At 48.3% G+C, this 16,350-nt stretch overlaps 1 protein-coding gene across 1 annotated transcript in view; it reads left to right on the top strand.

Annotated features, from left to right (window-relative positions):
* Positions 1-2,733: 2,733 nt before the first annotated feature.
* The window catches only part of OTOG (otogelin), a 1,048,712-nt gene continuing 1,035,095 nt past the window's right edge, over positions 2,734-16,350 (top strand). The window contains exons 1-2 of the mRNA XM_078682941.1: positions 2,734-2,743; positions 16,239-16,325. Coding sequence (XP_078539067.1) covers positions 2,734-2,743; positions 16,239-16,325 — 97 coding nt within the window. The remainder of the gene's footprint in view (positions 2,744-16,238; positions 16,326-16,350) is intronic.

Consider the following 16,350-nt stretch of genomic DNA (forward strand, 5'->3'; position numbering starts at 1 on the left):
CATCCCGGGTTTACTCAACTTGCTGGGGCCGGCACATATCGTCCAACGAGGATTAAGCGCACGTGATGGCCGCAAAACAGCTCATAACAAGACAAGTCGGCCTGGAGCGCAGAACAGAATAGACGCGGGAGGGCAGGAGCGTGACGCCGTGAGCGTGCATGTTGGTGTTCCCTGTGGCTCGTGCCAGTGGCGGCGCTTGCAGTCTTCGCCCGTTTCGCGCGTCTTAGAAGCGTGTTCACAGACCGGTGTCTGCTCGTACACCAGTCTGTACCACTTGGAGAGGCAACACAGTGACAATAAGGCTCGCTGGTGACAGCGCTTTGCGCTGCAACGCCAGGCGAGCCCTAAAAATTAAACGAATTTCATTGCGGGCGCTGCATTGCCAAATGCGACACAGCGCGTGCAAAGAAATTTGTTTTATTTATTTCTTTCTTTGCATACCTCTGTTAGGCCGTATTCTGTAGTTAACTACACCCCACCCAGCTCTGCCCTACCGCCCGCAGTGCTCCCTCCACGGCCGCTACTGGTGTACCCTACATATATTTTGGCCCCTAGTGCTCACTTTATGTGATGTGACACCGTAGTGCCTAATTAGAGCTAGTGGTTGCCGGTAGGCACAACAGGCACTCATTTTTGGGCACAGGCGTTTATTTTTCCACATCAGACATTAATTGATAGCAAGAGAGAGAATAAACACATAAAGTTTAGAGCCAGAGGAAGAGAATGATGGAAAACCCACCACAAAAGGAGAAAGCAAGAACCTGCAAGAATGAGATAAAAGGACAGGAAGTGTCTGGTAGTGTGTTAAAAAAGCATGAAGTCAATTCAAGACTATGCAGCCTTGGTATTCGGCATGCCGACATTCACTAGTGCCCGCCACATGCTACCCCTAATGCAGAATTTGTGACCTCTGCTCCAAGGTTTCAAAGGCAGCACTGTTTTCAAGAAAGAATTACATTTTCTCTATGGGAAAAGGCATCCGCTTCAGGCTGCACTTGCCTGGTAGCGTACACTTGCAACAGTTTTGCACCATGGAAGTGGGGTGTTGCCTAGCAACACTCTTTTCTAGGCCTCCCAGGCTTAGGCTTCACCAATCATAACTTTTCTTGGCCTGCAGGGTCAGAGGTTTGGTGTATTTCACTGCGTTGGACTGCTTCAGAATACGGAAAAGAGGACTTGTGGAAGCAGCCCGACCAATCCTTCCTGTGCTACTTCGCCAGCTGTTATTGGGTCAGGAGCTGTCCTTCAAAAGCTGCCAGAATCTTGCACGTACACTCAGTTTTTTCACATTTGCCCCAGTGTGCCTTTATATTGCTCAGTTGCCAGATGGTCAGTATTTTATCAGCATTCCCAGAAATCTAATGAATTCTAATGGCAAGGGTGATAAAACAACAGTAAGAAAATAAGCTAAAGCTGGTCATTTTCTTCACGTTCAATAAAAATCTAAAACCCCAAATAAAAGAAGAAACTACTACAAAATGATTTTGCTGCTGTTTACGGTAATTCCAAATCACTATAAAACTAAACACAGAGAAATGCAATGTCAAAAGATGATTTTCAAGAAATCTGTTTTCATGTGCTGGTACTCCTTTATAACCTCAAACATGAGCAAAGAACTGGTATTTTTCTTTAAGGATGGTGGCAACCCTAGTTGCTCCTGCAGCTCCTGCTGGCAAGATTTAAGTTTCCTAATGTGCATGGACATCATTTAGGGCTAGCTAAAGCTTGCATTTGTAACTTTTGTGCTTTGGCTTATGACCCTTTTAAGGCTGCTTGCGACCCCTGTCAGATAAGTCTACAACCAGTTCTGAAGTGGCCGTAGTGGGCATTAGGAGTTGCCCCAGGAGGCTGGAAGGATGGGGCCAGTTTTGCAGGGAGGGGTTGGTTCTGTTAATGGGGGTCAGTTTTGCAGTACTGCTGCACTATCGACCCCCAGGAACAAACGCAGCAGTGCTTATTTATTTATTTATGAGATTTGTAGAGCGCGCAAATACCCGTGGGTGTCTCGGCGCTGAGGACAACAGACACATACTTTGTAGCAGAGAGCCTACTGATTAAACAGCCAGGTTTTTGTCCCTCTTCTAAAAACTAGTAGAGACGGGCTGGATCTACGCCCCCCTACAGCTCCCCTCCTGGGGGCTGGTCTGCCAAAATTGCCAGGACTGCTTTGAGTTCCCAGTCCGTTCTTGTCTGCAGCACTGGACTAACTTGGACAGTAGGAGACTTCTTCCTTTCTGCTTTTCAGCTTTACAAGAAGTTGAGAGCCCAGAGCCCAGCTAGCCCCGGTTGCTGTTTTAAGTTGCTGTTTAAAGAAAAAAAGATCCGTATTCACTGATTTTACCATTTTTTCCTAACATTAATGTAAAAATACTGGCCAGGTTGGTAATTTACTGGCCAGTTGAAAACCCTAGTCAGGGGTCAACTATGCAGCTATGCAAAATGTATTACCCGTGTTCCCGCAATGAAGTGGGAGATTGCAAATATAAATAAAGTCACCAAAAGCTGGGAGCTTATCAGTACATACTATAAACAGTAAATGTTAGAAGAAAACACTTTCAAACATAGAAAGGGCATTTTGAAAAGGAATACAGATTTCATATATAATTCTACTTAAGAATCAAGTACGGGCCTTTGAAGATTCGTAAAACGTGAACAGATGGCTAGTAATTTTCTATGGAAAAGGTAGCAACCCTAAGATTAATACAGGGGCTGAGTGAGACAATTAAAGGAAATATGACGGGAAGTAAGATGTGAAAAGATATCAATAGAAAATGATGGGAGCTTATGGGATACAAAGAGACGGAAAAGGCAATGAAAATTGGTTGAGAAACACATATGACGCGCAAAGAAGTAAGAGCAGTGAGAGAGATTAATGCAGAGAAATATAGAAAGTAGTAAAACAGAAGAGTGCATGTGAGAGAGGCAGTGCATGTGAGAGAGCCAGAAATCAGTAGTTCAAACAGCTAAGGAGAGAGCCACAGAGAGATACAGAGAGAGACAGAGAGAGAGAGAGAGAGAGAGAGAGAGATAGAGATAGAGAGAGAGATAGAGAAAGAGAGAGAGAGAGACAGAGAGAGAGAGAGAGAGAGAATGAGCTTGAATGTTAGCATATATCTACATTTAGATAAATGTAGTTATCACATGGTCAGCGACTAGCTGCCGCCTCCCCCCCAAACCGGCACCCAACACCCAGGAACGTGGACACGAGACGTCTTTACTTTTTGGAAGGCGGGCGCTAGTCGCCCGGCCGTATTTATTAAAGTATGAAATTAAAAAGGTTTTTAATTGCATGATCAACAATTTATACAAAAATCAGCAGGACATTCGATACAAAATTATTGTCAACAAGTTTGAGAGCCTGACCTTAACAAAACTCTAATACATGTTGTTTCCTAACCGAGTCTAAACATCCTCATCTTGATTTTTGTACATTTCTGGCCATATGGCAGGGTCACTACCGGTGTCAGGTCCTACAAGCTGCGCCTCCCCATGAGACGTGCGCATGCGCAGTGTTACCCCGGGAATTGCCCGGTCTACGCCCTGAACTCCATTTACCCACTAAAGGAGGGCCCTTACTCTGCGCCATCCGGTGACGTCATGAGTCCACGCGCGCGGGGTGGCTACCAGCCTAAGGAAAGCGTGAACTACTCCTACCCGCGCTCCTTTGCTTTGCAGCATCCATTACCTTGCCCCTGGAGTTCTAGGAGTGGCCCGCAGGCCCCTCCCCCTGGGCGGGAACCTCCATAGGATGATGCCCGCCCCCTCAGACCTCAAATATGTGCTCACCGATAATGACCTTACCGCATGCCCCATACCTAATAAATACGACGACCTATGGGAAAAAACTCTAAAGGACAGCTACACTGGCTAATAAATAACAGTATCACTGTACAGCTACAAAGGGAAACAAGCATTAGAAATGCAATAGGTCTCGGATTTATTTGAGTTAGAGGTAATGGCATTGTAAATGGCAATGTCTTTTATCCATGTGTTATGGAGTGTATGCATGTGGTGTGTAGTAGAAATATGTGGGTTGGATTGGAATTGTATCAATGGTGGCATGCTGCGCTTTAGATGAATTTGTTTAAAAGTGAAGTGCACCATACTGCGATTGCTACAATAGTTTATTGTGGATGCGTTAACAATTGATGTGTGCACTCATGGCTGTTGGTGTGTGTGCCTGTAGAAATTGTTCACTGATGGATGGTGGTGTGTGTGCTTGGTGGAAGCGTGCACTGCTGGCTGGAGGTGTGTGTGCCTGGTGGAAGCGTGCACTGACGGCTGGTGGTGTGTGTGCCTGGTAAACGTGTGTACAGATGGCTGGTGGTGTGTGTGCCTGGTGAAAGCGTGCACTGATGGCTGGTGGTGAGTGCGCCTAGTAAAAGCGTGCACTGACGGCTGGTGGTGAGTGCACCTGGTAAAAGCGTGCACTGACGGCTGGTGTTTGTGTGCCTGGTGAAAGTGTGCACTGATGGCTGGTGGTGTGTGTGTGTGTGTTTGGTGAAAGCGTGCACTGACGTTTGGTGTTGTGTGCCTGGTGGAAGCCTGCACTGACGCCTGGTGGTGTTTGTGCCCGGTGAAAGCGTGCACTGATGGCTGTTGGTGTTTGTGCCTGGTGAAAGCGTGCACTGACGGCTGGTGGTGTGTGGTTGTGTGTGTGGTGGTGAGTGGTGGTGAGTGTGTGGTGGTGAGAGTGTGGTGTGTGTGTGTGGTCTTATGTGTGTGGTCTTATATATGTGTGTGTGGTGGACTTAGTTTGAGTGTTCGTATCCTGCACACTTACACACTGCCCCTACACACTCACACACTGCTCACCCTGCACACTCACCACCCTGCACACTCACACTGTTCAACCTGCACACTCACACACTGTTCACCCTGCACACTCACACTGTTCACCCTGCACACTCCCACACTGCAGTCACTGTCACTCTGCAGTCACTGTCACTCTGCAGTCACACTCAATACCCTCGCAGTCACTCTGCACTCACTCTGCACCTGCACTCACTCTACACTCACTCTGCATCTGCACTCACACTCGCTCTGCACTCACACTCGCTCTGCACTCACTCTGCACTCACTCTGCACTCACTCACACTCTGCACTCACTCACACTCTGCACTCACTCACACTCTGCACTCACTCACACTCTGCACTCACTCTGCACTTCTACTCGCTCTGCACTGACTCTGCAATCACTCACTCTGCACGCACTCACTCATTCTGCACTCACTCACACTGCACTCACTCTCTGCACTCACTCACACTCTGCACTCACTCACACTCTGCACTCACTCTGCACTTGCACTCACTCTGCACTCACTACAGCAATCTCTCCCATCTGCCCCGCAGGACTACTAGTGGGCTATGCACCATTGTAGCCAGGGCTCTGCAGAGCCATGTCACCAGATGTCTATTCAAAAGGCAGTTTTGAGGGAACAGATTAAGGGGCCGATTAGGATGGAGGATTTTCCGCCTCCTCCGGGCCGGCGGAAGCCACCGCCGGCCCGGAGGAGGCGGAAAATCCTCTGCGGAGTCACCAAAGACCCACCGCCGCATTACGATGGCTGGTGGGTCTTGGTTTCTGTCCGCTGCTTTTCCGCCACGGTCGGATTACAACCGCGGCGGAAAAGCTCTCATTTGGCTGGCAGTGTCTATCAGACACCGCCAGCCAAATTAGGATGCATTAGTAAACATGCTTTTCCGCGGCGGTTTTTCCGCCGTGGAAAAGCATGTGTACTTTTGATTTTGGGGGCCTGTTGCGGGCCCCCAGGGTGTAGGCGGGTGGGGGGTGCACATGGGGGGTACCTATGGTACCCCCCAGTATTTACATGCACAAAGCGGCAGGCACCGCGCGGTGCCTGCCGCTTTGTGCATGTAAATGTAAAACATGCACTTTTAACATTGCGGCGGGTGCTGCTTGAAGCAGCACCCGCCGCAATGTAAAATATCCAGGATGTGACCGCCAGGGTGGCGGTCACATCCTAATTTGCACGGAGGGACCGCCGCTGCCCCTGCGGACGGTCCCTCCACCTCTGGGATGGCGGACGGACGCAAGTCCGTCCGCCATCCTAATCGGCCCCTTAATCTTAAATCAGAACAAATTATAACTCTGCTTCTGGATAATCCGGTGTAAACTGTATGAACTTGTTTTCAGACAGACGTAAAGAGAGCTGCACTGTTCACAGTGGGGGCCTACATGGGAACAGGAACATGTTATGGGTGTTGGGGGCTCAAAGTATTATTCGGGGGTATTCGGAACAACTAATAATATAGGACCCAATTCCAGCTCTTTCATGGCCTTATCACAGACAGTGCAAAGGCACAATTGTCCAAATTCTAACGGCGTTTTTATTTAATATTCATGGATAGTGAGGTACGTTTTCAATATTTTAAGACAGCAGGAGCTCACACATATTACTGAAAATATTCTCTGTGACACCCTCTGACTTCTCATATGTGAGGTGTTTTGGGGATCCAAAAGACTTTTTATGTATGTTGGATGAAAAACATTTGTCTGTAATAGACTCTCACACATCGCCCACATTAAAAGTGCATCAACGGAAAACTATCTGTTTAAGGATTACAAGGTCGTCAGGGCAAGATTGCAGAACAGGGTCGGATCTATCAGGGCCCCTGAAAAGATGGGACCCTGCGCAAGCGCCAACTAAGAGACGGTAATCGGGAAATCCTGAACTTGTTATGATTCGTCATGTGTTATCAAATACGTCCAATGTAAACCTATGAACGGAACTCACATTGCCGGTTATTATGGAGCCTTTCGTCATAGAAGACTTGCTGGTTCTTTTAGAAAGAACTGCGTAATATAAAACCTATCGAAATCCAGGAAACGCACCAGGAAGAGCGATGTTGCCACCTGAATATCCACCAACCTGCCTTACAATAGGCGATCCATGGATTGAAGCTGTCCTTTGGAAGTCAGTACGCATGCGCACACTAAACCCAGCCGGCACTTCCCAGGCGTATTTGAATCAAGTGGAATGAAAACAAGCCGGTCACCGGAGGGAGAGGCTCTGCAGTGCAGAGCCCGAGTTCCGGCCTTCCTGGGTTCTCTAAGGGGTAGATGCTACAGAAACATCGGCATATTTACCTCGGCTAGGCGTCGGCGGCTGCAGCAGCCAGCTAAGCCGGGGGGGTGGGCAGGAATAAGCGGTACAGCGTTGAAGATGCTTCTCAAAACGAGACGCTAAGTCCGTGACCTAAAGTGTCTAATGCAGCTGCGAGAGAAGAGCATGGACAGTGCACCGCAGACATAGCAAGGTAGAAACCAAGAAACCCGTTGCTGCAATCCTCCCCATACGGCATCCTGGGGACCGACAGCAGCGTGAGCTAAGAAACCGCATGACAGATCCATGTGCTGGTGCTGCACTGAAAGCAAAAAAAAGCCCGCTCCCAAAAAAAAACAAGGAAGCTGCGCGCTGAGCGCTGCAGAATTGTGAACGCGCCCGGCCATCTGGATTCACTAACGGAGGCACCCTGACAGCTCCTAATTATAATTTATGTACTTCTTTGCGCGAGCACGAACGAAATATGCCCAAAATGGCGGAACAAAACTACATTTACCCTATCACTTCAAGCCTATTAAAACGAAAACACAAGGAAGACGAATCACTGACCAGATGACAGAAAACGCTAAGGAATGTGTGGAATTCCTCTCACCAAGGCCCTAGGAGATACTTCTTTTTTTCTCCTTTAACATTAGTTCTCGAAACTCCTCCCAGTTTCACTGGGGAGGAGTCCGAGCCCTAAAAAGGCCTAAAGACACTTGGCATCGAAGAAAAATCACTTCACACACAGTTTGCTACAAAGGGGAAAAAATTCCTAAACAAAAGCATCAACAAAATATACCAACAGATCCTTTTCTTCTACCATGTAAGACATGTGGACAGTACCTTCAAAAACTTACCATTAAACCAGACATAATGAATGCCACAAGACTTTTGTTCCAAGGGATGGTGGGTGGGAAAACAAAGAAGCCCCGAGTGCGGGGCACACCGTTCTGTGAGGGAGCGTCCAGGGACAAGGGGGTCTCCTGGGCGCTCCCCGCCTCTTTATTCCCGAGGGGCCAGGTGGGGGGGGCACGCCCCCCGGCCCGCCCCTCCTGTAGCCCGCCCCCCCTGACCCGGACCTTCTACCTTGTATCCGGGTCAGGGAGGCCGCCGGCCAATCGGTGGTGGGTCGCGCCCCCCAGGGCCCGCCCCCACCACCGAGAGACAACAATGGGGAAAGGGGGGGCGACGGTCGCCGCGCCGCCATGCGTGCGGGGGGGCCGAGGGCCCCCCCTTTTCACATGGTCAGCGACTAGCTGCCGCCTCCCCCCCAAACCGGCACCCAACACCCAGGAACGTGGACACGAGACGTCTTTACTTTTTGGAAGGCGGGCGCTAGTCGCCCGGCCGTATTTATTAAAGTATGAAATTAAAAAGGTTTTTAATTGCATGATCAACAATTTATACAAAAATCAGCAGGACATTCGATACAAAATTATTGTCAACAAGTTTGAGAGCCTGACCTTAACAAAACTCTAATACATGTTGTTTCCTAACCGAGTCTAAACATCCTCATCTTGATTTTTGTACATTTCTGGCCATATGGCAGGGTCACTACCGGTGTCAGGTCCTACAAGCTGCGCCTCCCCATGAGACGTGCGCATGCGCAGTGTTACCCCGGGAATTGCCCGGTCTACGCCCTGATCTCCATTTACCCACTAAAGGAGGGCCCTTACTCTGCGCCATCCGGTGACGTCATGAGTCCACGCGCGCGGGGTGGCTACCAGCCTAAGGAAAGCGTGAACTACTCCTACCCGCGCTCCTTTGCTTTGCAGCATCCATTACCTTGCCCCTGGAGTTCTAGGAGTGGCCCGCAGGCCCCTCCCCCTGGGCGGGAACCTCCATAGGATGATGCCCGCCCCCTCAGACCTCAAATATGTGCTCACCGATAATGACCTTACCGCCACAGGCCAGCATTGTTAACCGACGATCTGGCCTCCCCCTGCCTAGACCTACCCTAGAAAGTTCTCACTTTAGCAAAACCTTCCCACCAGGCCCTGACATCATCAGACCACAGGACCCTTCCTTCCTCCGTCAAATGGACTCCCCTCACCAGGTAGAACAAATACACCCATGTTGGATCATCTGCAACCGAGGGGGGCTTGAAATACTTTGTCCCACTGTGTGTTGATCCTCTTTATCGAGTGATTCAACGCCCTGACCGAGTCCCTGCCACCACGGGATAAGTTGAGGCCCTACTACTGTGCCACCCGAGCAAGTCCTGAAGACCCCCCCACAGTGGAGATGGACTCATCAATGAGTATTCGCCTCCCCAGTTTGGCCAATTCAGTCCCCCCTAGGTGAAGTATCACCACTGACAGGGGGTCGGGCTGCTGAGCTAAAAATTCCCTGAGAAGTTCCTGAACTGACCATGGCACAGACCCTCAAACAAACTCTTCCCTGTCCTGCGTCCAGCCTGTTGCTTGTGCTGGCACATTGTGGCTCCTCAACTTCTGGTGATGAGTTCCTTCCCTGCGTGACAGGTTTGAGAAACTGCAAGAACCAGGAAAAGACCAAGAAAACCTGGGTGACAAATTCCCACTTCCACCTTAAGGAATGGGTAGCACTTACACCTGCCAGCAATACTTGGGCCCTTGGTGTCCTCTTTCTTGACGTATGCTTCCCTTTTGACGTCCACCCGCTGCTGATGTTGCGGTGTGGAGCACTCCTCAGATATCCGCCATGGACCCAGCCGTGACTGACGTAAGCCCCCCTTGGGCTGTCCACCTGTTGCAGCTGTTGTGATGTGGAGCCCTCCAGGTATCCACCATGGACCCGGTCATACATAAATTGGAAAGATAGATACACACCATTAGTGTTTCCGGCGATACCTGCTGTACACGCGTTAGACTTACATTACCATCAGTTGCTAAGTTTTAGATAATCTTAGTGCCATACTACTACACATTAACACGTCGACAGTAAATGTTAAGCATAGCCTCCGTTTGTCTGTTTGCTAGTGCAGCATCTATGTCGTTAAGCATAGGATCAGCGCGGCCCTAACCATGGTAGGCTGTAAAAATGGCTTCCTATTTTTACAATCATTGTTACACAAGAAAGTTGTGCCGTAGGCGAGGACATCGCCTCTTAATCCTGGTTTCTTACCCACGTCCTTATGCATAGGATCTATGTGTAAAAACAAAACAGTCTACTTAACAGTGCAGCACCACAGTCTTTAGCTAAAAGAATTAGCACAGCCCTAACCCCGCCAGGCCATAAGCTGGCCCAAGGACCCTTTCCGCTCACCACTTTGGCTTCTGGGAAATATCATCCTAGCCAACCGGACATGATCACATGCATCCCCAGACCTATGTGATGCCGCAACTAGGCTCTTGGGCACCTTTTAGGTGTGACATCAGGGTGTGTATAGTTATCAGGACCCCAAGTAGTTTCTCTACAGGCTCTAGGCCCTGTCTCCCTGCCATTCGTGGTTCCCCTACCACATTATTAATATATGGCTTTGGTACACCCCTAGAGCTCAACGTAAATGGTGCTAAATCACTGTGTGCTATATAAGTTTACACACCGTAATTATTCGCCTCTAATCTCATCATAGGCTCAACGTATATTGTGCCAATTTACTTGTATGTTAAATAAGTTTACTGACTGTAATTTCACGCCTTTAGCCTCGGAAAGGAACTAAAGGGATGTGTTTTAGAACAACTACATATATAGGTTATACACCTGTTCTTTTCCATTTACTCATTCATGAGATTATAGACTGGTAAAACAAGCTGCTCTACATTCCCTCAAGACTTAGCCTGAAGGCAGCACGCCAAACAGCTACCAATAAGATAGCTCACTAATAATGTTGACTTTACCTATCATCAACGAATAGTCAATTGGACTGGTGCAATGTCCCCCCCCTAGAACAGTGAACAGCACCTCAGATGTCCATTACCTTTACCATGAAATACGTCCCTTGTATGACTTACTGTTTTGGCTTGCAACGGAATGTGGGACCTGGGCAACTGGCTTTCTCAGTCTTGTCCAGCCCTACCCTTCGATGTGTATTAATCCCCAGGAGGACCCCAAGAGAAGGGGGAATACCCTATTATTCTAACTATCCCCTCAGCAGACACCAATGATAGTAATTCTAGAGTGTCAAAATTTGACTTATGTCAATGGCTGTTCCTCACGTAAGATAAATAAGCAGCAACCATGGCTTGGATAAAATATTGCAAGTGCCTGGAGGACATCAATGACGAAGCCCAGGAATGACCACCAAATTACTACTCTCTGTGCTCTGCCGCTCAGAAACCAGTTGGTGTGCCCAACATGGACGCAGAGTGTTTGCGTTCTGCTCCTGATACGTGCCCTGTACCATTACAATACAGTGGATTCCCCTGGAAACGCTAAAAATTGTGGAGCCTTGGTGGGATGCCTACCCAACATTGTTTGTATAGTCGGCCCTCAATACTGCTGTTACTACTAGGAAAGCAGCCGTATAACCCTCCTTCCGCTATCCAGACCGTCATCATTGTGTGGTGCACTCCCTAAAGTATCTTGGCTGGGAGCCTCTCACCTAGATGTAAATACAATGGAGGCGAAACAAAGGCACACAGCTGAATCCTGCCTTCCCAGTACCTAAAAGAGGCATTGTTTCGCCTTTTTCCAGTGCCGATATATGGGAATATGCATGCACTGTCCAAAAATTGTCAGATGTGTTTATCCGTCCGAGTATTCACTCATATTCCAATTTAAAAAAAACCACGATTTTTTCTTTTTATAGTGCTACTCATCTCAATGCAGGGTGTCAGAGCACTTCACATTACACCTACGCCTTATACATTGAAAATAAATTGTGTGTGTAAACCGATGAACAGTGTGTGTTACTTAAGACCAGGGCCACTGAAATTATGCGGCAATGAAGGATTAAATTTAAGTAGCAGGGCTTGCTAAATTATGCAGCATAATGCGGCACATCTTTGGGTTAGTACCAGTTCTTTATTCTGTTATATGTTCACATCTTAACACTACCTGGATAAAAGGTCTTATCTTATAAGTATTAATTTAACACCCCAACACACAACATGCACTTGAAAGGAACATGCATTTCTAGTAACTTTTGTTCAGTTTGAGCTAAGGACAACTTGTAAATTATGCCGCAGAAGATGTAATATGTGGCAAATTTAGCCAATCCAGTACTATGCGAAAAAATTGCAGTGGCAGCAGAATCACATAGTGCCAGTGGGCCTGCTTGAGATAGTGCGGGGTACCTGACGCAGGAGACACACGTCCTTCCTAGCTCACTGTGCAATGTTAGAAGGGTTGTGATTTATGAACTGCAAATAACAAAAGGATCTCTGTTTTTTATACTTTCGCTTCCAGCACCTGAGTGCATTTCATTTTATGCAGCAACACATTTTGGTGTCGTTAGCGAGACCCGAACCCAGATCCCCAGGTCTGAAGTCGAGCGCCCTAGCCGTTAGGCCAACTCCTCTCCCCTGCTAAAAAACAGTTACCCACTTACCTACCTACGTAGATGAACTGTGTAGGAGAAACATTAACCCCTGGGATTGGAGAAAACATATATTCCTCCAGGAAATGTGGTAACCCCTCAGAGTTATTCTACCAATACTCTCGTTGACGTTTACTGGACTCACAAAGTTCTCAGCAGCAGATGCTCTAACCTTGCCACATATTTTAAAATGCCGACTTTGCGACCAATTTAAGCAGAACAGATTTACTGTCACAGTAACAGCACTTTAAGAACACTGTTTTCATTATGTATTATCCACTCCTTCTTCCTGGGTGACTAACAGCAACTAGGAGCCTGCTGAGGGGGGAAGGGGGTGCCCAACAAGGGGGTCGATCCTGCGATGTCACGATGTTAAAAAGGGGCATTTCGTATGTCTAGGGCCAGTGATGTAACTGACGTCACCACTGATCTTCAGACCAATGGACAGTCAAGTCATTCAAGTGTGCAGCGAGCTGCCGAGGTAAAGTGAGGCTCCGGGGGACAGGTGGACGGACGCTTCCGCGTTATGCCGGGCAGCTGTCCCTAACCACTAATCGCACGCGGTCAGTGCGCTGCGCGAAACGTGCATTCACGAGGGATGAGTCAACACTACCGCAATCCTTGACAAACTGAATATGAGAAAATTAAAATCTAACAACTGCCACCAATGTCTGTGTGCCAATGTGTTAGGTACGTGTCTCACCGGTTCCTAAAATCTCTCGGGCATTTCTGCTGTGCGCTTTGTTAATTCAGTATTGGATTTAGTATAAGAAAAGGCAACACGGGGCAGAATCTTACGATAGTTTCAAAACTGTCTTAGTTCGTTCTCATTTGCAATATTTACTTCATTCGCGGTACTTCACACACACATGCATTGTGAACAACATTGAAAAGTACCCCTGAGTAAATAGTCTCTATTTCAGGCAGGAAGGATAGATAGAGCCAATGTTCCCTCCACTGTTTCATGCCGCTTGTAATATTTAAATCTTTATGAAATAATTAGAAGTAACTAATCTAGGGGTCGGGGGTGTCTGGCCAATTTATTCAATCAATTTACAATATTTCCCCTAAATATGAATACTCTGACTTGCGTTAACAAAATGTGATGTAATGTCGGATGATTGTTCTAAAAACCCCACACCACTTTCCGACATTACATGATTGATTTCCTCATAACTCCACACGTGAAAGAAACATCAGTAAAAATTCAAGGAGAACCGAGGGCTTGAACCTTTCATGCGCGGGCTGTCCCGTTAAAATCATTGATGCTACCGCAGCGTTTTAATTTACCCGGTTTTGGAGGGTTAAGTTTTGACTATGCAGTATTGTTCTATCGCCCTGAACTACGGCGATTAAGGGGCCCAGTAGGTTCTAACTTTATTATGTGGCTGCTGTTCCTTTATCTGAGAAGCATGGATGTTAAAACCATCGGCTTAGCCCTCAGACGCTTCTGCCTCTCTTGCCGCACGGAGAATGTCTGGAGCAGCACAAACCCACAAAATCTGTCTCGGGCAATTCGGACATCGAAACGAAGAAAACCTTGAGTCTTATTCTCAATGTGTTTTGTTTGCTGAATGTGAATACAATTCGCAGAGTATAAGCCTAAGAGAAATGTAAACTCCTTTAAGAATTAGGATCTCCAAAATGTCATGTAAAATGAAAACACCATTGCCGGAACCCGGGATCGAACCAGGGACCTTTAGATCTTCCGTCTAAAGCTCTACCAACTGAGCTATTTCGGCACCGGCTAGCCCACGCGGAGGGGGATTCCTGTATGCGGCCTGCAACGGCATTGGTTATTTAAAGCAGGACGGAGGGCGACTTCTATGTAGCCTAACCCTACCCCCGTCCCGTATTCCTCACGCGACCTGCCTCCCCCGGCTGTGCTGATCAGGGATCCAGCGCTAGCTAACGGGGGAAACCTCTCTCTGTCCCATTTTCCAAAATTAACCAAATAACAGAACCAAGAGGCAAACCTTAATCCCCCTCCTCGCCTGCATGAGCACCACGGCCAATGGCTCACCTTGATTTCCCTGAGCCCGTGTTAAGCCCACATCCGGGCCCTTTGCCGAATCGGCGTTGTCCCTGCTTGCCGCTGCCCTCCCGGAAGCTCTCAACTTCGTCTGGGCCTCCGACTCTCCTTGTGCCATATCTTGCTCCTGTACCGCCGTAGATCTTCCGGCTCACGGGCTCCGACGATACCAATCGCGACGACCTTCTCCAGCCATCAGTCGATACCTGTAATACAAAACGAGAAATTGACAAAACAAAGAAGCCCCGAGTGCGGGGCACACCGTTCTGTGAGGGAGCGTCCAGGGACAAGGGGGTCTCCTGGGCGCTCCCCGCCTCTTTATTCCCGAGGGGCCAGGCGGGGGGGGCACGCCCGCCCGGCCCGCCCCTCCTGTAGCCCGCCCCCCCTGACCCGGACCTTCTACCTTGTATCAGGGTCAGGGAGGCCGCCGGCCAATCGGTGGTGGGTCGCGCCCCCCAGGGCCCGCCCCCACCACCGAGAGACAACAATGGGGAAAGGGGGGGCGACGGTCGCCGCGCCGCCATGCGTGCGGGGGGGCCGAGGGCCCCCCCTTTTCATAAAAATCGGGCATGGATCCGGCCGTCGAGATCGAACACGGGAGAACCCTGAGCTAGAGCAACAGGTAGAGATGGAAGAGAAAGGAATAGCGAAATAGGGAAAGAGAAGGTGAGATGAGGAGGAAAGAGGAAATAAAAAGGATGGTGACACAGACCGAGAACAGAAGAGTGAGACTAGAGAGAGAGGGAGAAGAAAGATAGATGAACAAAGCGAGAGAAGCTGTTCCCTGCCCCTTAGACACTGCTGACCTCCTGCTGGAAGACCCCCACTCTGTTCACCCTCTTTGTTTTTCTGCTGCTCTTTGACTCCCTGAGGCTTAGGAAGATGTGACCCTTGTCCCTGGAACCTTCAATCAGGCCCTTCTTCTGGAACATGTTGGAGGGGGATTTTTTAAAACATCACAGTCTTCTTTGATGAAGTAATATGAACAATGAGCAATGATTGTGCAGCTTGCAAGCACTGTTATTTGCTGTTATTTACTCTTCAACTTGTTGTGGGCCATGTGAAGGGCTGGTAGGTCTTTTTTAACTCTCATGTTTAAACAGTAAACATTCTTAGTAGGATTGAATGTTTTTTCTCGCCTTGTCTGTATGCAAATAAGGGCACTCCAGTCTGCAGATAGACAATAGTAGGAAGCATCCAATCAAATGGCCCTTGTTTTGTTCTTAGGCAATGAGGCCCTCGTATGAGTGATTGCTGTATGAGTGTTCTTTTCCCTGTTTGCTGGCCATCGAGGCCCTGCGCAGCCTCTAGCTTTGCACCTGATAGGACATTCAAAGCTAGCATTAGATTTCTAAATTATATTTATAAAGTTACATCCATTTCCTTAATGTAACTTCTTGAAGCTCTTTCAGGATTTAGCATTAAATGATTCCACTATCCGTCTTCGTGGCTACAGCTCACGTGGTGATGCACTGAGGGGGGAAGGTGGATCCGGGAGGGGGCGAGTTTGTCAAGGAGCATGCGATGTCACTTCCTCTCCCGCTGGCATTTTGATGAATCGACATCCAGACAGATTTCATGCAGTGCAGTTTTATGTGTAATAACATGTTTGTTTTTTCGTTTTCAATGTGCATGGTAAAGTGAAAGTGTGTAAAATCTGCATCCTTTAATTTAGAGACGTGCTTCAACGGTGGAGAATGTGTACACAGAAAACGCTGTGACTGTAGTCGTTATAACGCAACAGGATCAAGATGCCAAACAGGTAGGTTGGTCCACCTGCCTGGGAA

This window comes from Lissotriton helveticus, chromosome 3_1, assembly GCF_964261635.1.
Source record: "Lissotriton helveticus chromosome 3_1, aLisHel1.1, whole genome shotgun sequence".
NCBI lineage: Eukaryota > Metazoa > Chordata > Amphibia > Caudata > Salamandridae > Lissotriton > Lissotriton helveticus.